Genomic DNA, 22383 nt, shown 5'->3' with positions numbered 1-22383 from the left:
GGCAGGTGAGTTTGATCAGGGTTAGAACTAAACTCTGCAGGAAAGTGAATCTGAAGGTCCTAAGTAAAGAACCTTCAAACACCCCTGTGGAGAGATGAAGTAGATACACTCACTTGGATGGATGAGTAGCACAACAGTTTATGCAATGTATTTATATTTCTTATGTAGATTATTGAGTGTTTAATTCAATCAGTATAAACTGTTACTCAGACATAATGTAAAAAGAGATATCCTTATAAACCATAACACTCAAACCTATTAGCTCCTTTAATGATTTCTGTATACTTACAATTTAATCAAATACTTACAATTGAATCAAACTTAAAAGTAAAAAGCAATGTCGGAAACAAACATCAGAATATTATTGAGAATTTAACTTGTAAGAAAGAAGAATGTAAAAATAAAGTTTATACATGAGTTTGTATTGTCCTGGGGGAAGAAAGTCAATAGAAGTGAATATGATCTAAAAGCAAACAAACATACTTTATTTATTTTATTAATAAAAAAATTCAATAACAGTTTCATGAGTAAAATAATTTTACATTGTCAATAATGTTTTGAGTGCCCTAAAAACAACACTACACATTTCAAAGGCAAGTTGTGTTCAAATAGTGTATAGCTTGAAAAGTTCTGTAATCCATTCTTGTTTCATCTGTCTCTCATGATGACCATGACGTCTGAATTTCCATTGTGATAACAACATTATATAACTAAAAATCCTGTCACTTAACAGTAAGAGGCAGACAAAGGTTGTAGAAAGAGCACTGATCCAGAGAAGCAACTGATTTCCATGAAACCCAGCCCTGTTTTTGCAAAGAGTTTTTGTCTAAGGGACAGCCAAAGTAATGAGGATCCATAACAAGCAGATAGCTCCCCTGTTTCCTTGTGCACACACCTAAGATGCCCTTAGAGGAATTGTCCCGGTCTCCTCCCATCATAACAGGTGACCCATGTGTAGAAAAATAGCTATGAAGATCTTCTACAGCTTGCTCAAGCTCTTTGCCATGCCGCACGTGCACTATGCGGCAGGGAACATCATAGAGCTCGTCAAGAATAAGACTTGCTTCAAACGTGCCTATCCACTCCCTGGAACCCAGGAATGAATCGGGTTTGTCCCCTATTCTTACCAAAATTTGTTGTATTTCAGAAAGACTAGGTGGGGGTCTGGGGCTTACACTGAGAGGTTGACTGAGACACAACCACGAAGCCATGGTCTGAATTGTCCTGTATCCACAGCCCCAACCTCTGTCATCCTTTCCGTCACAACCATAATGATAATAGAGACACTCTCCTGATATCACTGAACATCTGTCACAGTCTGATGAAGGCAAACTCAGTCCGTCATGTGCATTCTTCACTAAAGCATGATTCCAGCTGTTGTTATTGGCCGTCATCTGAGCCTGTCCACAAACTTGTCCACCCCAGTCAATGCCCTCGGTTTTATGAGATAGCTCTCTTTGCTCGGCCTCACCCATTATAGTGCGTAAATGTAAACGATTAATTTCTTACATGCCAAATATATCCATATTTATAATAAATATATTCATATTTACCGTTTACATAACAAACAAACAAAATTGAACGATTGAATGTTTATGAAAAAGTCAAGTCAAATGTACAGCATGACAAATCTCTTACAGAAAACGTCCGTTCGCGAAACTCTTCCGTGTGGTTTATCAGCTCGTTCTAACAGTTCCGCTTTACATTCCTCTCTTTTGAAGACTAAACACATAAGGCAAATAGAGGTTAACAAAACATGTATTGTAATAAAATAATAAAAGCTCTGTTGCCTCCTGGTTTTTCAGATATGACTTAAGACGCAACTTTTATGAAATGTGATGTCTCTTTTTATTTCTAGTAAACGCATTTAGACTTTAAAATTAATAAACGTTATGTTCACCTGAGACCGTGAAGATTGACTTGTTGGACAAAACGTGTCAGTGTCAAACTTTTGTTAAACACAGATCTTATTTTTGCGATAATCCAAAAGTTTATGGGAAAAATAAAATGGACTTTTTAGCAAGAGAACCAGTGCCCCGCTAACTTCCGGAATACGGCAAAAAATATATTTTCAAATATGTTTACAAAAATGTATTTTTCACCCATTTATTTTTTGTTAATTTTTACAAAAATCAAAACATACATTTTAAAGAACATTAAAAAATATATATATTTTAAAGCAGTCGCATTGAAAGACAAACTGTGTATGTTATAAACCTCCCTGCTGAAAAAAAAACAATAAAACCATTACATAATATTCTAATGGTTTCCATTAAAATACCAATAGGAACCATTAGCTTTTACCATTAAAACTACTACACTGTAGTGTGTTTTGCATATTCCATTAGAACCAACCAATAGAACCAATACATACCATTAGAGACCAACAAAGACCATATTCCATTAGAACCAATAAACTTCCCAATAAAACCAATAGAATTTCTGTGATGGTGTCTATTAGTTTTTTTTTTAGCAGGGCTGTAAAGATAACAGGTTTTAAAAGAAGATGAACTGCAAATATATACCTATAATTTTATATTTTATGCATAGGCTACTTATACATTTTATACTTTACTTTACACATTTTATACAAAGTTTTATTTTTAGTCAGGAAAAAATATATATATATATTGCCATATTGGATGTAACATTACAAATTTATTTGTTGCCCCTGAAATACATTTTGAAATATTATGTTAATATGTGAAGGTTAAATCTAAATGTATTTTCAAATTAAAAAAATATTCATTAAGTTTTACTATCTGCAAATGTATTTATTTAGCATATATTTAAACATGTTTTGGCCAAAGAAATAATTTTTTTGCCGTGTGGGAGACATTAAACAAGGTAGGAGAAATGTTTACTTTTCCATTGTTCACAAATAACTTGTGTACAGCGCATACAATTTTTAGTGTAAAGGGCAAAGTGGTAAGTGTATGGTAGATGACACATAGTAGCTATGATAAAGTATGAACTAGAAATGTAACTGCTTAGTTTAACTATACCCGTCTCAGGTGTCCTGAGTGCTACTGTCAGTGCACCAGCAGAGGGAGCCAATGCTTTCGGAGGTTTGGGTTTAAGTACAGCTTCATCTGGCTCAATGCTATGTTGTTCCATCAATTCCGTGACAATATTTAAACATTGTTTTAAAATAAATCTTTAAAAAAGTTTAAGCATGAACATCTCATAACCGACAACATAGATCAAATAAGCAAATTGTAAAATGTTCCTAAAATATTCAGTGTATTGCAGCTTTTGTTTGTGTTGTGTTTCTTACTTTTTTATATTCCAAATGTATACGTAAAAGTTTCAGTTGTAGCTTGCAGTTTTGTTAATCTATAATGTCTTTCTCATGTCCAGAAACATGCTACATATCCTTTTCTTCCATTTCCCACACATGATGACCCAAAATATCTCTGGAGGGATTGGATGCCATTGTCAAAGAAAAGGAAACAACCTGTATGAATGTAAACAAATGGTTTGGTAAACACAGCTGGCTTTTGCCATTATTTAGGATTAGTCAACGCATACTGCCGTGTAGGCACTATATGCATAATTTGCCATAGAGGAATAATATATTGTTTTAAATTAATATATGACCCCTTTTAAGTAAAAAAAAAAATTCTAAAACAAGGTCACTGACATACCAGATAGATATTAGCAACACTATAAACATCAATATAAAATATGTCAAAGAATAGACCACAAAACAATTGTGCATGATGGTATGAATGCTGAAAAAATGTAGTGTTTTCTGTTTTGACCTCAGATATACTAAAGACAAACACTTAAGATCAGCCACAAATCATGAGACAGCATTCCAAAGCTAATAAAATGTTACTGTGGTCAGAATGGGAAATAATCCATTTGAAGAAATCAATCTGTTTTGTTTTAAAACTTTACAGATGGAAGAAGGCAATATCATCCTGTGTTAATTGTAAGGTTCCCACTGGTCTTTGAAATCCTTGAAAGTTTGTGAATCTGGGGGAAAATGCAAGGGCCCTAAGAAGGGAATGAGATGCTGTGTCTCCCTTGCCATACTTCCTGCGTCCCTGTAACGCCGTCTTTGGCAATATTTCAGATAGCGATATACTTCCTGGTTCCCGCGTCACCCTGTCTTTGCCGTTAAGCCTCACCATTGGTTGAATTTGATATACACATTCAGACACACTTACCCCTGGAGGCGTCCCCAAAGTGTTACAGCAGTGACGCAGCGTGAGTTCCCTCGAAAGAGAACTGTAACAATGTATCTTAAAAGGTAACACAATATAACCTTGCTCTCACTTGAAATGTGTTCACATTTAGTCCTTGAATTTGAAGGTATTGGACCTGGAAAGTCCTTGAAAGGTCCTTGAATTTGAAGTTAACTAAGGTGTGGGAACCCTGTGTATAATTAAAATTTAGATTGTTTAAAACTTTTTATGAGAAAGTTTGTACTTAAAATGGCATTCAAATAGAGTATTGCACAGAATAATATATACAGCAATCACTTAAGGAGCTAATAGGTTTGAGTGTTCTGAAATAGTTTTTAAGTTTTTCCCAAAATCCTACCTGGTTCATAAGTGTAACATTTTTGTGGCTGTGTATTATAAGAATTATACTATTTTACCTGTAACTTTGGCTTGTCTGTTAGCTGTACCTCACACATTGTTTAGGTACTGTTGTGTTTATTCAGGAAATGACACCAGGATATCTATTTGCCGACTGGCTGGCTGTCATTACTTTGAATGGTTTAACTGAATTTGGCATAGTGGCACATGCATCTGCTGTCTGTGCAACAGCCAGAACAAGCAGTACCAATCTGACATTCAAGTCCATTAACTACTTATAAATGTTGCCAAATGCCAATCACTGTTTGATGGTTTGTGAGAAGATGTTCTGAAACTTGATGTTCAGTGATGTTGGTGGACGCTGTGAGATTGCTCTATAGCTTTTCATTCCAGTGACTATTGGGCCAGAACACCATTATTTGTCAGGTTGCAAAAGACAACAAGTTTTAGCATTTTTATCATAATGCCATCTGATTAAAACAGCAAGATAATGCTCGGTGAGTCTGTTCTCAACTTGAGCAAATCTTCTATTCTTCAGCACAATGGTAACCTCTTAAAAATCAACAAAATAACAGAAAATCTTTTAAATACCAAAAGTACAGAACAATAATCATTAAAAGTCTTCTCATGTTTTCATCTTGATTAGAAATGCATAAAATAACACCATATTTCTACATTTACTCTCACTATCAAGTCCCATGCAAACCATGCTGGGAACCTGAAGTTATCAAGCTAAATGCATTGAGTTACAACTTAAATAATGTTTTAAACAAACTAACACAGATAATTAATTTGAAGTTACAAACAATAGTAACTTGATGTAACTATCAACATTATTATGTCTGGACAACTCAAAAAAAAAAAGTTTGCAACTTTAAATCTTTCAATAAATTAATTATTTAGAATTTTTAACTTGCACCAATGCATTAAATTAAATAGTGGAGATCCCCTGAATTATTTTTTAAAGTGAACAACACCTAAAAAAATTATAAACCTACATTTTCTCAATTTAAGTAAAGATCTGTTGTATAGGACTTGATGTTGATATCCCTTAATACTTACCTGAGGCTTCGTTAAGACTCCGTGGGATGGTCAATTGAGTGATGGCACCCTTTGGGTTGTCAAGGGGGCGTCCTCCTTCTTGGGTGTTTCGCTGATAGGCCCACGACACCTCCAGAGGGTTCAGCAATGAATCCCAGCATCCCAGGTTCACTCCCTAGGTGCCATCAACTCATTGGAGACCCACGCGGAGTCTTTTCTCTTCACCCACAGCCACTGGCTTCCCTTTTCTGCAGCCGCAGAGAGATCTTTGACTGTCTGCCACTGGGCCTTTCCTCGCACTCCCATCTCCCTGAGTAGCCTGGATGTTGAGGTGGCTACGAACCCTCTGCAACCTACTTCCACTGGGCGTACCTTCACATTCCATCCTTGTTGTTGCGCATCGGTTGAAGTTCAGCATACCTCAGCCTTTTCCGTTCATAGTCCTCCTCCACTGCACCCTCCCAGGGCATGGTGAGCTCAGTGATGTTGACAAGCTTAAGCGAGGCTGACCACAAAACAAGGTCTGGTCGCAGGTTGGTGGCTGCAGTTTCTTGTTCAAACCTGCCAACAATCTCCAGTCCCGTGCTCTGCCCAGCTGACCAGAGTCTGATCTTATGGTGGTGAGGTTGGCTTGACCCTCACCCTCCTGAACAAATGGTGTTGGCTGCAACTGGGATGATGGGGGAGGAAGGGCATTCACACTTGTCCGTTGACTTTCCAACACTGCAGCAAGACACTTCGGCGCCTGGTGTGAGGCTGATCTTGCATCCCACTAAGATGTGCTTCAGTGTTGCTAGACTTGAGCAAAGAGGACACGAGGGGTCCTCGGCATACCATTGGCTTAGGTTTTCAGGAGAAGGCAGGACATCGTAGGCAGCCCTGACGGTAAAGCTTGCCCTGAATATCTCCATCTCCCACAGCTCTTTCCAGGAGATCTTCCTCTTCTCCACTCCTTCCCATGCCATCCACTGCCCTTGCTTTGCCTGTGCCACAGCTTGGGCGCACCTTTTTGCTTCCTTCTCCTGACGTACCTCCTGGACCACCATCTTGTGTCTCTGAGATGGAGGGGCCTTGTTCCACACTGGTGTACTGGCTCCAAGTCCAAGACCACTTCTCCCCTCCTGCACTCGGCCCACAATGTCTTTGTGTTTGAGTGCTGCTTTTGCCTGCTCAGCTGCAGCCAACGGGGTCCATCTTGAAGAAGATTTTTCCCTCCATGTTTAAAAGGCTGATCTGTCTGAACTGCTCGATCTCTGCCGAGTCCTTTTCCTTGGGGATAAGGATCCTTCCAGCTCTCCGCCAGGATGTTGGTATCTTCTTCTTTTCCCATACAAGTCTCATCAGTTTCCAGAGGAATTGCAGGACAGCTGTAGCATTTTTGTAGAGCCTTTATGGAACTCCATTGGGGCCTGGAGACGATTGCTCCACGCACAGTTTGTTCTATCTCACTCCACCTGGGTGTACTGATATCCAGCTCGTGCTCTGGTGGGTTGACTGGTGACATGTCATGTGGGAGTGTAACTTTTACTGGTGTCTGTCATCTGTGCAGAAGTTTTTCAGATGTTCTTCCAGGTCGGCCTTTGACACTGAGAGACTTCAGCTCTTCTCCTTTGTAAAGAGACTCTTCACAAATTTGAAGGGATCTTTGTAGAAGCCTGATCTTGTTTGCTCCTTCCTTCTACGCTTCCTCAGGAGGTTTTCAGCTCTCCTGAAAGAGATTGTTGCAAGCCTGCCCTGAATATCTTTCTGCAACAGATTTATATCCTCCTTCTCCTCCTCTATGGCCTTCCTCCATTGCCTTTTTTCAGCTTATGTTGTTCCTCGTCCAGGGCAGGGGTGTAGATGTCATGCAGACTGTGGTGTGTGTCCTGCTGCTGAACTTCTGTCGACTTACTCGGCCTGCTTCTTAATGCGGCTTCCCTGTTGACCCTTCTTAAGGCACCCTTTTTTGCCCTGGTGTATTTTCAGGCCTTGGGTGGAAGTAACCTTTGTCCAACCACAAATGTAGTTCTGGAGCTTATGTCCTGCTGTCGGAGCCTCATGTTTGCTTATCATCAATCTCGTGGTCAGTTCCATTCCTGTGTTCATTACCGGGTTATCCGCCGATGAGCCATCTTCCGCCCCCGCTGACTCAGGGGGTGTTTTCTTCTTAGGACTTTTCGTAGCTATGTGTGGGTGGGACCTCATGTGCTGGATCCCGCCGCCATGGGTAGCTAGCCCATGGCGGCCCCCGTTGGGGTCTGTTCCCTCCTGTCAGCTGTCTTTCAATGCTGTCGCAAGGTCTTTTTTCCTTGTTGTTAGCTGCCCTTTCACAGCAGTCACTGGTTCACCAGATGATCAGATCTGTTGTATAGTACTTGATGTTGATATCCCTTAATGCATACTTGAGGCACCAATGAGACTCCGTGGGATGGTCAATTGAGTCACCCTCTGCCACACTACTCCTCAGCCCTTCCGTCTCCTGAGGTTGCTCCTTTTCGCGTAACTCAGTGCATATACCCTTGACATGACCTAACCTCAATCTTTAACGCCACAATCTCACCACAACCCGACCATACATGCCACCCCGTTTGAATAAGGCCAGATGCCCCATTGTCTTCGTTAATGCAGGTTCAGTGGCAAACGGTTCTGTATGGCATTCTATTTACCGCAATACACAGTAATGCCAAAATCTCACCGCAACACGAACATGTGTGCCAACCCATTTGACTAAGGCCAGATGCGCCATTGTCGTCGTTAATGCAGGTTCAATGGCAAACGGTGGCAAACACTTTTCACAGTGTGGTAAGTTTGAATAGCTCTTTGAAGGCATTTTGAACACATTTTAAAAATATATTTTGAGTTAAAATATTGTATGCAAGTTTAGCCATTTAAAGGGGACATTTCACAAGACTTTTTAAGACAGGGGTGGGCAACACAGCTGAAAAATCTAATTGAAGTGTTCAGGACTGTTTGGAAATGACATTCAGGTGTGTTTAATTAAGGTTGAAGCTAAACTCTGCAGAACTTGGCCCTCGATGCCCACCCCTGTTTTAAGATGTCAAATAAATCTTTGGTGTCTCAAGAGTATGTATGTGAAGTTCTAGCTCAAAATAGCATATAGATAATTTATTATAACATGTTAAAATTGCCACTTTGTAGGTGTAATGCTGCGTTCACACCAGCTGCGGTAGAGGCGTAAAGCACGAGTGATTTCAATGTTAAGTCAATGTGCGGAGTCGCAGAAGCCCCTCCCATGATGCGAATTTCCACGTGAATGTCACGATGACTAGAATTTCATGCGCGGCTTTCATGTGCGAATTAAGCGAGTAAACTCAAACTTTTCAAGCGGCAAACTAGGCGCGATAGACACGATTTTGACGCCTCAAACACGGCTTGTGTGAACCCACGTTAAGCAAAAATGTGCCGTTTTAGGGTGTTTTCTTTTAAATGCAAATGAGCTGATCTCTGCACTAAATGGCAGTGCTGTGGTTGGATAGTGCAGATTATTATGTTGAGCTAAAATATTGTATGCAAGTTCAGCAATTTAAAATGAAGTGTATTCAGTCTTGTCGAGGTGCCAGATGAGGTTATCTTTTTGTTTCCTGGCTGCTGAGGAGAGCAAAAGTCAACCCTAGAAATATCTTTCCAGTCTATTAAAATCCCCATACCTCCTAAAGAGCAGTGTTATATTTATAGCTGAAGATGAAGGGGTGGGCAGCGGGGTTCAGAGCAAAAGGAAAGGGTCTTCCTGAAGCAATCAGTCCGTTGGAGTTGTTTAGAGCAATAGAGCCATCAGTAGGTTATTTGTGGGAGAAGTCTGCCAAAAATCTTGCAAAGCCTGCAGGTTTCAGACTCTTGGCAGAAAGGAGCTTCACCTTTCAATCCATCCTTATGCATTAACATAATAATGTCTCTGGGGTGATGCAAGGTGCTGAAGTGGCCTGTGGTAGGGAAAATCAGATTACATTAATCAGAAAACAATTTAGATAGGTTTGTTTTGTTTGACTCGTGACTATGATATTATCAATAGAAATTCCATATGTTTGTGTTGTACCGTTTGCTCACTAAGCGATATTTACGTTACAAAAAAGTTAATAAATCTTTAGACTGTACAGAACATGAAAACGACACTATACGTTTATAGCATAACTTGTGGATTATAAAGAAAAACAATAAAAATTAGCATTTTTTTCTTAACAAAGAAATTGCTATACCCGTTGAACCCATATGCTTATTCATTCTTGATACATTTTAGTCTAAAACAATAACTTCCGACAGGTCACCTTAGTGGCTCCGACCTCCCCGTCCCCATTCTTTCATATGAGTTTCCTGTCTTGTGGCGCGCCACTGAACCTGAAACAAGCAACCTTCTCTGGCTCTCTGCCCAAGCAGGAATCACGACAGTGATCGTAGTCCCTCTCTGTTTACTATGCGGACCATCCGCTTATTCTCGCTCTCTCCTCACACTCTTTCTCTACATCGCCTGGGGGTGTCCTTGGGTCTTTCTTCCACACGTAACCCCCCTTTCTTTTTAAATCATCCCAATTTCAAAGACAGGGTCAAGCTTCGGAGTCGCTGTGCCGGGACGCCCCCGCCCTTGCCCCCTCCCCAGCCATGACACATGTTCCAAAGCACGTACCTTGTCTCTCACCGCTCTCAGTTTAGCCCAGGCAGAGAGCAAACAGTAGTTTGCTCAAACAAGACAACAAACAATTCGGAAAGACTTAGAGCCATGAAAACAAACATGGTCACTGTTGGCAGTACAAAACTTTTCTGTGTGTGTGTGCAAACACAGTATTATTCCGATGTTTACTATAACAGAGGAAATAATATACAGTGATTTCTGAATGATTTTTATAGATAAGTGAACAACAGGGCCATGACAGCCAACATGGTGAGACAAAGCTGCTTCCTATTTTTATTTTATCGACCTCCAATTAACCCTTTCACACTTCACCACACTGCTAATTTGTTACTTTTAACCCATACTGGATATCATTTAGCATTATTATTATTATTATTATTATTATTAAATTATAAAATGTGTCCCCCTGAAAGTATCTCCTGTGGTATGCTACCATGTCCCAGTGTGGGAATCACTGCCCACAAAATAAATCTTGTGTTTGTAATCTTAAAATTCTGAGGTTCACTTATAAAAATACATTGGATAAATTATATCAAAAATTTTAGAACACAAAGCATTTTAACAGATTGAAAAATCTAAATTAGATCGATATTGTACCTCCTAAGTTTATATTGAGGAATATCCAACAATTTTTTTTTCTTCTGTCAATGTTTGACTAATAAAGAATCAATAGAGATTCCTCTGCAACTTATCTCTCTAAAACTAACATTTTAGCCTAATGCCTCAAATTTACATTGATCTGCCCTGAATATAAATTGCTCACTTCGAAATTGTGATGTCACTGATTGAGACATAATGCATCAGACATTATTTAGCACGATATAATTTATGTGGCATTTATAATATAAAACATAGCACGTAACTTCCTCAAACAGAATTTTTTTCTCGCAAATGGCCCTTTGATGAATAGATAGATAAACTTTATTGATCCCTGAGGGTACATTGATAAATTTAGGAGCTTTGAACTCTGCAAATACGCTCTTGTCTCAGCAGTGACCAGTAAGTTTACCTGCATGCATGGATAACCTCACTGTATAGATTATTCATTATTCTGTGATGACAACATTTAAAGCACAGTATTGAATATAGTTCTGTTTTGATGATACGATTTGGCAAAACATTGTATGTTTTATAATCAAAACTAATGAAGATTTCTGCCTTTATTGAGATTAATCAGTGCCTCATAGCGTCTAAAACAACTTCCAAAAATATAAAAGCTCAAACTTGGTCTGTAAAAAAAAATCATTATTGGCTATTATTTTTAGTTTATTAATAATGATTCACTTGCTCATAATTTGGAGTGATAAAGTAAATCATTTTTACACACTGTTTGCAATGAAGGGGCTTGTGGGGGTACACAATTATGTTAATGAAAATCTACAAATATAGGTGGAGTTAATATGACAGAGAAATGTCACAGGAATGATGTAATCAGCAGCTTGTTTATATCCATGTGTTGTAATTGACAGTAGTAGATGAAGATGCTCCAAATTGCAGTTGCAGCATGCTTTCTATTCAGGGTTTTTGATTTGGGGTCAGTTTATTTTTGGTGAGGTTCTCCTGGAGCATCTTGAGTGAATGGTTGTCTTCATCAACTTTTTGGTCAGTCAGTTGGCAGTAGTTTCAAGTGCCAATGTTCTTGGTCAAGTATATAAACTGTTAAATGTATATGCTGTATACTGTTAAAATGTGGACAGGAACCAATGCTTATGAATATAAAATATGTCCTTGAACTTTCTGTCTTCATAAATATAGGCTATTTGCATATCTTTTAAAGAGAAACCAAGGAATGTGCACACGTCTTCCTTTTTTCCTCTTTATTGGCACCCCTTATTTAGGAGGCATCCCAAGTGGAAAAAAGCAGCTAAAAGATCATTTGTAGAAACTACTCTGAGAGGAAGCATTTTTGGGACACTATTTACTTTTGTTGACGACTTTGGAGAAGATTAGGCTATGTGAGCAACAATGAAACACCAAAACCTTTCCAAAACAGGAAGTTGATCAGATAGCTATCACTGTTATATTTAATTTTATTTTCAAAGTCATGGATTGGAAAAAATAAATATTACGGAACCGATGAGTGCTGACAATACCTTAAAAAGCTTCGGTTGCAATTAATGGGCAATAGACGGAGCCATGGTCAAAACGGAGAGGATCCTGTAAGGAACTGGATTCTGAGATGCAGATACCCAGTGAGTAAATTAAATCACCTCAGGCTTTTTCACGTGGGCTTCAACATTTCGTGGCTTTCGATCTTTTCTCCACCTCTCGCGCAGCGCGCGTTCCAGCGGTTTCGGCTAAAACCGCGATATCGCTTTCGTGGAGTCATAGTAGATTTACATTCATAGAAAGCTTGCCAATAGGGTGATGCAAAGCCTGGCGGGTCGACGTACGTGCCTCTTCTGTCATTGTATTTGCTCGTGCGTTAGTGAGTCTCATTGACAGTACTTGGAAGCGGCGCGCAGGGTTGGATGCGTTTGTGTTCCCGTCTATCGATGTCTTTTGCACGACCATTTGAGCCGTCTCTGCACCATATTTGTCATTTTTAATCATGTGTTTGAAAAATGCCAAGCTGCTTTGCGAATGTTTCACAGTTCAGGTGAGTTTATTTTCAGAATAAGATCTTTTTTCCAAGTTTATAACGTTTGAATTATCGAGGTCAGTACCTATCAACACAATACAGATCTTGCAATTGCTACTATAAGTGATTTTGCGTGCATGCGTATTTGTTTTAAATAGCTTTTTGGCGTTTTAAAGCTGTTTGGGTTAAGTCTAGTCCTGCTTTAACTATTGGATTTGAATTGCTCAGCTATTGTGTCGTTTATGGCTTCATTTAGCTACGGGTAATATTATTTTAACTTTTAAAGAGTAGGAATGAGACGTGCGAATGTCTTGTGGTGAAGAAGCAAATAGTATATGTTTAAATAAGACAGTGACATAATTGAATCTTGTTAAATGAGAAAAAGAAATTAAGTTAAAAGCTGTGATAACCCCTCACTGAGTCCTTTAACTGATGGGTTGCAGGTGTTTTATTGGAAACATTGTTAAGAAATTTCCCATTGATGACCTCGCGCCTTTGCATGAGCTTTACATGAGAGCTGACTCAATGTAAAAACTGCTGCATCATGAAAACTTTACAATAGACCTGCAAAATGTATGACAGTGACTTTGCAAATATTAACTCTATAAATAGCTTCTCAGATTGTTCCTTTTTAAGAAAAAATGACTTGACTAATAAATAACATTATTACAACATACTGGACTGTATTGAAAGTGATAGCATTGATCAAGGTGGAATGACGTATATTGTGTTTTGCTTTAACTTTCATTGAGTTCCATAATCCTACATAATGTGTACATGCAGTGGATTTTTGTTCACAACAGTCAAGGTGCTGAAATGTTTGTTGATTTTATTCAAGGGTAAAACTTGCTTTTATCTCAGCGCTCTTATTTGCAAGGCAGAAAATAGACTCTAGTTGTTGGCATTTAGCTTTGGCACATTCCCTGTTACCTTTTACATTGGCTAAGATCCTAACTTCAAGTCCTTAAACTTCAAACCCAGCACGTGGTTAAGTGTGCCCTCTGCTGAAAGGCTATTCGGGAGGGTCTCTACCCCTCTTCCTGTTCCTATCACTTTCCCATTCAGTGACAGTGTCAAGTGTATGTGTTTGCACAGGGATATAAAGAGTTAGCACATTCTTCATCAAGTGCCTTTAAAGCTGGTTCCTGTAGTTAACCCATTATTGTATCCAACACCGTTCAAAAGTTTAGAAACGCTCATTCTTTATTTATATATTTTAGCACATTTTAAATAATATTAAACTCATCAAAATTGTAAGTATCCAAAAAGTGGCATTTTCAATAGATAGCTACCCTTGTCTAGAATTTGGCTAATTTTCACCACATTTTTAAGACCGTTAGTCAGGTATTTCAAAAATGTATACATACATGCATGGTGGCCTCTAAATGACCTTATTAGTAACTGGGTAAATGAATGAGTCAGGAGCTGCCCAGGTTAATAAAGCACCATATATCTATACATTTAAGTGTGGGAGGCCATTCTGGCTTTGAACTGTCAGCATTTATTGAAATCATATGACTGTGTAATGCTGGAGGCTTGGTCACACAAAGTATAGGTCTAGTTCCAGGAAAAGCTGCTAGGGATTTGCTGATTAGATGGCGGACGTGCATTCTGTAGCATTCATGGTCTGTGGCTCTGCAACACTTCTTAGTTTTTGGATAGGTCACAGTGTCAACTGAACTTCTGCTGCCTTCGTGACAAGGCACCATTCTCTGCCAAGATAAGAAAAAGCTGTGCGGTGATTTGTCAAACTGAGCCTTGTCTCAGAGTCCGCATTTTTACCCAACCTGTAATGCCTCATGATGCTCAGAAGTACATCAGGACGAGATGACTTGGCATCTCCAGAGGGTGCATTTTGCTTTGATTCGAGTCCTACTGCGTCATAGCCTTCTAATAATGAAAGAGGGCATTCAAAATTTTCCTAGGATAAAAAGAAATGAATGAGTGCAATAGAGACATAGAGCCCTATGGCTTAAGCACAGAAGTAGAAAAAGTAACATGAGAAGATTATTGAATTTGTAGATTACATTGTTGCCACTACAAAGAGACAATTGTCTGTCATTATTTGAAGAGTTTCGTTGCAAAACGAGATAACCACCGTTTTGTTAATTGTTCAGAAATCTTGTTTTTTGGTTGTGCATTCCAATTAATTTAAATTCAACTGCAGTTGGTTTTTTTTTATTTAAAACTTCATAACTTAAAAAATACAGCTAAGTAGCACCATAAAAAAAAATAATAAAATGATAACATAATAATAAACATGTTTTGACAAAAATGTTAAAAAAGGGATTTATCTCGTTTTGCAACGAAACTCTTCATTTGTCTAAAAACTCAGCTTACTTCTAGATATTTAGATGATTTGTATTTAGACAATTATAGGCTTTTTGACACACAAGACCATATTTACATAACAATGAATGGAGAAATAGCATAACTGGTATTGCACATCTCATGATTCTGGTAATATGAGTGCATCTCTCCAACTTATGTTTATTTGTTTGTATCAGGACTCTTTGCCTTACTGCTGATGGTGCTGGAGTGGACCTGTCCAGGCCTGTCCTCCCCATTACGCCCCATCTGTGACCTGCGCGTCCTCGACCATTTCATCAAGGAGGCCTGGGATGCAGAGGCTGCCATGGTAAGACAAGTAATGGATGTAGGCTGTGACCTTTATGACTTTCTTCAGTTAAACATAAATAGGAGTTTATTATTAAAATGCTATTGTGTTGTGTTCTTATGTAGGTGCCAAAATGATAAAGCTCCAAAAACCACAAAAATACATAATTTAAGTAATTCGAATGACTCCTGTGGGTTGTATGCCATATTTTGAGCATATTTAGTGATTGATACATTGCACATTCAAAGCAGAATAGAGATACCGATTAATGTTTTTTTTTTTGCAGATTCAACCTTTTTGACCCCCATATAGGATAGAATTACAGCATTTTAATATAAAATTATTTGTTTGTGTGTTTATTTAAAGGGAGCAGGTCATATACATATAAAATGTCATAAATAATATATGAGAGAAGTTTCATTTTCTTGTGAATGGCAGTACTGTACATTTTTAGAGAATCCTCACCTTGTGCTTGTTCTCTTTTTATCTCAGAGAATTTGCTCTGATTGCAGCATTGTAACAAATCTCACTGTTCCTCTGACGAGTGTTGATTTTCAAGTGTGGGATGCGATGAATGTAAGTAGGGTTTTTTTGTATGCCAAGTTGTGAGAATCATATATAGATTTTATTGCAAATGTTGCCCTAATTTTTTTATTAAAGCTGCAGGCAGTCCATAACCTCTCCTCCCTAATAAACATAAAATTGCAGACTACTTTATGTACGTATCTTTACATGCGTTGAAGCGCGACGTTGACATTAACCATGAAAACGTACCAGACAGTTCAAGTTAACAAAATCGCTGGTAATTAGGGCTGGGCTGATACCACTTTTTTATGTCTAAAACCGATGTCGATAGCACAACCTTGAGTATCTGTCGATACCGAGCCAATACCGTTTCTATCTCCCTTTTAATCAATTAAGCTGCAAATAACAAATTTGTTGGCCCTACAAAAAGCTTAAACAGAGCTACAGAACTCAAATGTTTTACTGTGCAACAAATGACTCAAGACTCAATGAAACATTGTGCATACTGCTGCTTCATTTTTATTTAAATGTTTCAAACAGACTAGTAGCAACATTTTTAGTTAGTCAGCACAAAAATTCAAAATGAAATTTAAGGTGTAACTTTGGACAATTTAAAGTGCAACCTTGTGCAAATTCATGTTGCTCAGCAAGTCGCGCTTTACCACAAGTTGCCAAGGTCTGGGTTGGTGGATGTGTTGTGTTGGTATTGGATCGGATTGTACTCCCCGACTTCTAAAATATTCTATCTGGCCATTTTCGCCAATATCAGACTAATATCGATACTGAATATCGTATCGGCCCACCCCTATCGGTAATATAAGCTTACTTTTGCAAATCAGGGTAAGGAGGCAATTTTTCAAAATACTTGGTTAGTAACTGATTTTTTTCTTAATTTTTAACCCAAAAAGTTATGGATTCCAGCTTTAATGCCACAATTTAATTGAGCAAAAATTCAATTTATATACAGTACATGAACGCAACAGTATGTACTCAAAAACATTCATCTGCACAAGAGTGTTAGTTCTCATACAGTTTGATTTGTTTCATTTAATTTATACCAAATATGTGATAAATATTCAATAAATTGTCCCAGGATATGCCCTAGTGCCTGCCAATTTCACTTTAAAGGGGAAAATCTGACTTTTTCCATGTTTAAGTGCTATAGTTGGGTCCCCAGTGCTTCTATTAACCTAGAAAATGTGAAAAGATCAACCCAGTAACTTAGTTTTGGTAAACTATTCTCTGCAAGCAAATGAAATAATAGGTAATTTAAATTTGAAAAACTTCACATATGTACTCTGGGGACACCAAAGATTTATTTTACATCTTAAAAAAGTCTTGTCACGTGGCACCTTTAAAAGAGAGTTGTTCACACAAAATCATTATTTGCTCACCCTCCGGTTTTTCCAAACCTGTATAAACTTCTTTTTTCTGCTGAACACAAATGAAGATATTTTAGGAGTTATTTTTGGAGCATCAATGGTATTTTCCTACTTGTAAATGGTTCTCCTGCTTCATGCTTGATTACAAAATCTTCCTTTGTGCTTAGCAGAACACAGAAATTTATACATATTTGGAAAACCTAAAGGGATAGTTCACCCAAAAATGAAAATAATGTCATAAATGACTCACCCTCACGTCGTTCCAAACTCGTAAGACCTCCATTCATCTTTGGAAATACAGTTTAAGATGTTTTATATTTAGTCTGAGAACTTTCTGACCCTCCATTGAAAATCCACGGTATACTGTCCATGTCCAGAAAGGTAATAAAAACATCATCAAAGTAGTCCATGTAACATCAGTGTGTCAGTTAGAATGTTTTGAAGCTGGAAAATACATTTTGGTCCAAAAATAACAAACATTACAACTTTATTCAGCATTGTCTTCTCTTCCGCGTCTGTTGTGAAGCGCATGCGCAAGACTAAAGTCACGTGACTGCAGTGAAGCGAATGACGTGTTATCCTCAGACATGTTTGTGAAGTTTTTTTTTTCAAACTTACAGCGTGCGTCTCCCTCTGTAAACTGTAAACGAAGCCTGGGCGCACAAAAAAAACAAAAAAGACCAACTGGGGCACACCAGATAACACATTAGCCGCGTTGTATGTCATCAACGTCACTGGAGTCCTGAGACTTTGGTCTCGCGCGTGTGCTTTACAACAGACGCGGAAGAAAAGAAAAGTTGTAATTTTAATTATTTTTGGACCAAACTTTATTTTTGATGCTTCAACACATTCTAACTGACCCACTGATGTCACATGGACTACTTTGATGATGATGATGAACTTTCTGGACATGGACAGTATACCGTACATAGATTTTCAATGAAGGGTCAACAAGCTTTCTGACTAAATATAAAACATCTTAAACTGTGTTCCGAAGATGAACAGAGGTCTTACAAGTTTGGAACGACATGAAGGTGAGTCATTAATAACATTATTTTCATTTTTGGGTAAACTATCCATTTAAGTGTGAGTAAAGGATGACAGAAGTTTCATTTCTTGGTGAAGTATCCCTTTAACAGATGCCATTAACATCCGACTTTGTTTTTATATGTTTTTATAAGTGGATTTTTATGAATGTCTGTCGCTTCAGATACAGGAGCAAGCGCAGGAGGTCCAGTCAGGCCTGCAGGTGCTAAACGAGGCCATCAGCTCACTACAGGCATATAATCAAACTGACGTACTACACACCTACATAGAGTCCAGTATAAGAAATATTGGCAGCATCAGACAGGTGCTGCGAAGTCTCAGCATACCGGTGAGTCATCCGTAAAGCAAACAAACAACTGATTTATAGTCTCTGTTGTGGGATGCAATTTAGCATTTTTCATTGACACTGAACTACATTTAAGCACTACAACAATGTTGTTTTTCAAATGGATCACATTTTAAATGCGATGATTTAAGTGCCTTTCAATGCATTTAAGATGTACATAAGTTTGTGTGTTCCTCTTACATGCCTGACTTTGGCAGTGCAAACTCTGTGCTCTACCATTCAAGCCACAGGAACTGGAAAAGTGCATGGGTGTCATACAAATAATGTGCAGTGTGCAGTTGTACACTTATGACAGCTTGAGAAATAGTGCATGCCCCTTCACCCTGTGGTTGAGTCATAGTGTATACAATCAGTGGCTGTTTGACTTGGGTAAATAGATATAATGGTGACTAAAGATTTGTACTCTCTGTTCCACAGGAATATGTGCCTTCAACCAGTAATGAAGAGGGTCCGGAGACACAAAGAGTGTCCTCGGTTTCAGAGCTGTTTCGGGTCCACATCAACTTTCTGCGGGGAAAGGTGCGCCATCTGCTTGCCAATGCACCTGTCTGTGATCAGGCTGTCAGCTGATAAAACTTAAGGGAAAGGGCCAAATAAGTTGGAGCTCTTATATGGACATGGACTTAACTTCTTTGGATATATTACCAAAGTTTGGAGAAACGACCGGAAGTTGTAGCACTTTTTGAAAGAGATATTTTGAAAGATGTACTCGTAAGGGGAAAGAGACAAACCTCTGTATACCCCCCACACACTACATCCCCCAGAATGCCTTAACCGCGTGGCATGATTAAGGCGGTCTACATGTGTTGAGCATTCGCAAACCCATGCACCTGCATCGACTGACAAAATCAACCAGGAACCAAACAACTGTCAAATATCACTCCTCTTTGCCCATACAAAAGATGTTGCCCAGCAATAAGAAGATTCATCCCAGACTCTTTACGTGTTTTGTGTTGCTAATGAAATTGTCATTATTTATATAGATGGTGTATTTCTTAGAGCTGGAATCACTGGCTTTGCAAGTTCTTCTTTGAAGATGTTTATGTGAAGATGTCTTTTTCTACTTCTGCCTCAAGCACCTCCAAACAATGAACTGTTCATAAAGAATATTTATCAGATTGAATTATGCACTGTGGGTTTTATATTAATTTCACTGTGTTAAAGTGTATGTGTTTAAGAATGCTGCAGGGACTGTATAAATGGTCATGGGAGGAAGGTTGTAAAACGGGGATTTGTTACGGGTCATTTTGGGTGAAAAGGAGGAAGGACTGGATTGCTGCTTTTGTTGGGAATCGGAAAATATCGTGAGAGGCTGATGAGGCTCTGCGTTAGTTATCACTGCTCACGTCTGAATTACGTTGAGGAGCACAGTCTTGTGCAGATAACGCCACTGCCAGGAACAATATTGATTAGTGTGTGACGAACATCCTGCCTCACTTCCACTGGACTCACGAAGCTATTTGCTTTCATGGGACATGATTTTTTTTTGTCATTTCTGTTTGTTTAACTTGTTTGTGTTTGTATTTTTGCAAAAATACCCTGTTTTTTACATCTGTCAGTCACTGCCTGGAGGCAACAAAGCTGTTTTTTCCTGTTATTTTGCTGTTCCGTCACAATGTAATTTGCTGTTAAACTACAAAGTATTTTCGTAGCTAAGATCTAATTATAAAATCAGTGAGAAAGGAAGTTCGTCTTTCTGTCTTATAAAGCATCTCTCTGACTGCTCACCATTCTGTAAATACACGATTCAGTGAAATAACCTTTTTGTAGGAATGGTAGAGAGAATGTAAGGCATATATTATGCCAAAGCTGTAAATGGATTAAAAAGCTGCAGTTTTGCCATATATTGTGTCCCTCTTCTGAATTAATGGTTTTAGTCGCACTACAAAAAATGAACCACCACTTTGATAAGCTGTCTGCTACAGACCCAAACTAGTCACCAACAAAATATCCACTCTGTACATGGTTAAAGGTGCAGTGTGTAAATTTTAGTGGCATCTACTGGTGAGGTTGCGAATTGCAACGGCTCAGTTAACTGCTCACCTCTCGCTTTTAAAATGCATAGAGAAGCTACGGTAGCCACCAGCAAACAAATATGTCATCTTCGGAGACAGCTTCATAAGAAACATTTGACCGTTAAGGGCTTCTGTAGAAACATAGCGGCACAAAGTGGCGACTTCCATGTAAGGGAACCCTCTGTTTATGTAGATAAAAATGTCTCATTCTAAGGTAATAAAAACATAAGGGTTCATTATAAAAGGTCTTTATACACCCCTGATAATATAGTTTTGTATATTATTTTGCATTTCTGTCAAGAGATCCTTCTAAAAATTACACACTGCACCTTTAAAAATATAATTGCTTATACCATAGGGCTATTGAATGCTTTATTCTGATTGGTTGAGAAATGTTCCACAGGTATGCATTATTTTTTGATAAACACACACCTGAACAGTCAAATGTCTTAAAGGGGACATATCATGAAAATCTGACTTTTCCATGTTTAAGTGGCAGTTTGCCGGACAGGGATTAGACTAGTCCTAGACTAAAATAAATGTAAGAGCTGTCCAAACAGAAAACAACTTGCACTGACATATCTTAAAATACATCAGTACACTTAGTTTGGCCTCAAAATGCACACAAGTTATGTTTTTGTAAGGTATGTTTGTTCAAACTAGTTATATTTTCTATTTAAACTAAGGTCTAGTCCTGTCATAAGATAATCCCTGTCCGGGAAACCACCCCTAAGTGTTACAATTGGTCCCCAGTACTTCTATCAACCTAGAAAATGTGAATAAGATCAACCCATAGTTTTGGTAAACCATTCTCTGCAAGCATGTGAAAAAATAGGTCATTGAAATATGGCTCCCCTTGTGATGTCAGAGTGGGATAATAACTCCCCTTAATCTGCACTATCCAACCATGGCACTGCTATTTAGTGCCGACGAGATCAGCTCATTTGCTGAAGCTAGAAATTCACATATGTTAAAATACATCAGACTTTTTAAATATTATTAAAGCAAGCTCTATACGGACAGGATATATTTTACAAATAACATGTACACAGTAAAGTCCCTGTCGAAGAATTATCTTATAAGATCATGATCATGGTCACACTGCATGACATAGATCTAATAAACATAGGTATGACATGTATGTAGCCTGTACAATGATGGTACCTAAATCGTTTTCTATGGCCCAAGTCAGTAAATGTCATCAGGGTTCACTGGTTGTAAACACAGTCATAGACGTAGGACCAACGTTTAGGAGCCAGGACCACAAAAATTGCCATGACGGTTTCACAATGGTCATTTTATCTCAGGATAATCATAGTATTTCAACTTGGCAGAGCGCTTTCTGCTAACGAAAACTTTTTTAGACAAACTCTAAATGTGATTGCTTGTTACTTAAGGGGATAGTCCATTAATAACAAAAATTCTGTCATCAGTTATGTAACCAAACAGACCTAATTTTACTGCTATCGTAGGTAAAATAATTACTGATATAATATATAATAAATAAATAGATCTGTTTGGTTACTCACATTCTTCCAAATATTTCCTTTGTGCAGAACAAAGAAATGTATATAGTTTGGGATCAATCTGCAGCTCAGTGAAGGTCAGGTCAGGGATGGGTAGTTTTCATATTCTAATATTTGAGCTCATAA

The 22383-nt window shown here is 38.3% G+C and overlaps 2 protein-coding genes and 1 long non-coding RNA gene across 4 annotated transcripts; 1 reads left to right on the top strand and 2 right to left on the bottom strand.

Annotated features, from left to right (window-relative positions):
* Nucleotides 1-478: 478 nt before the first annotated feature.
* On the bottom strand, nt 479-1525 carry ufsp1 (UFM1-specific peptidase 1). Its single transcript, XM_055198485.2, has one exon. The coding sequence runs from the start codon at nt 1473-1475 to the stop codon at nt 723-725; it is 753 nt and encodes a 250-aa protein (XP_055054460.2). The 5' UTR covers nt 1476-1525; the 3' UTR covers nt 479-722.
* A 336-nt stretch (nt 1526-1861) lies between these two features.
* LOC129439755 (uncharacterized) lies at nt 1862-10454 on the bottom strand. Of its 2 annotated transcripts, none has more exons than XR_012360408.1 (3): nt 9857-10454; nt 5613-9514; nt 1862-3457 (listed from the first exon to the last, which is right to left on the bottom strand). It is a non-coding gene; the product is annotated as an uncharacterized lncRNA (long non-coding RNA). The 2 variants fall into 2 exon arrangements; XR_008642909.2 differs by having other exon boundaries at nt 9242-9514; nt 9857-10226.
* Nucleotides 10455-12162: 1708 nt separating this feature from the next.
* epoa (erythropoietin a) lies at nt 12163-20560 on the top strand. The gene is given in 6 exon segments (XM_055198497.2): nt 12163-12384; nt 12387-12410; nt 15307-15437; nt 15909-15992; nt 18534-18698; nt 19134-20560. Coding segments are annotated over 6 exon segments (606 nt in total). The 5' UTR covers nt 12163-12335; the 3' UTR covers nt 19287-20560.
* Nucleotides 20561-22383: the final 1823 nt, after the last annotated feature.

This window comes from Misgurnus anguillicaudatus, chromosome 21, assembly GCF_027580225.2.
Source record: "Misgurnus anguillicaudatus chromosome 21, ASM2758022v2, whole genome shotgun sequence".
In the NCBI taxonomy this organism is placed as follows: Eukaryota; Metazoa; Chordata; class Actinopteri; order Cypriniformes; family Cobitidae; genus Misgurnus; species Misgurnus anguillicaudatus.
Note: the sequence above shows the minus strand (reverse complement) of the source record. Positions and strands in the feature narration are given on the sequence as shown.

Excerpts from the sequence above, each read along its gene's own strand:
- ufsp1 (XM_055198485.2), bottom strand. The coding sequence starts at position 1,475 with ATGGGTGAGGCCGAGCAAAGAGAGCTATCTCATAAAACCGAGGGCATT.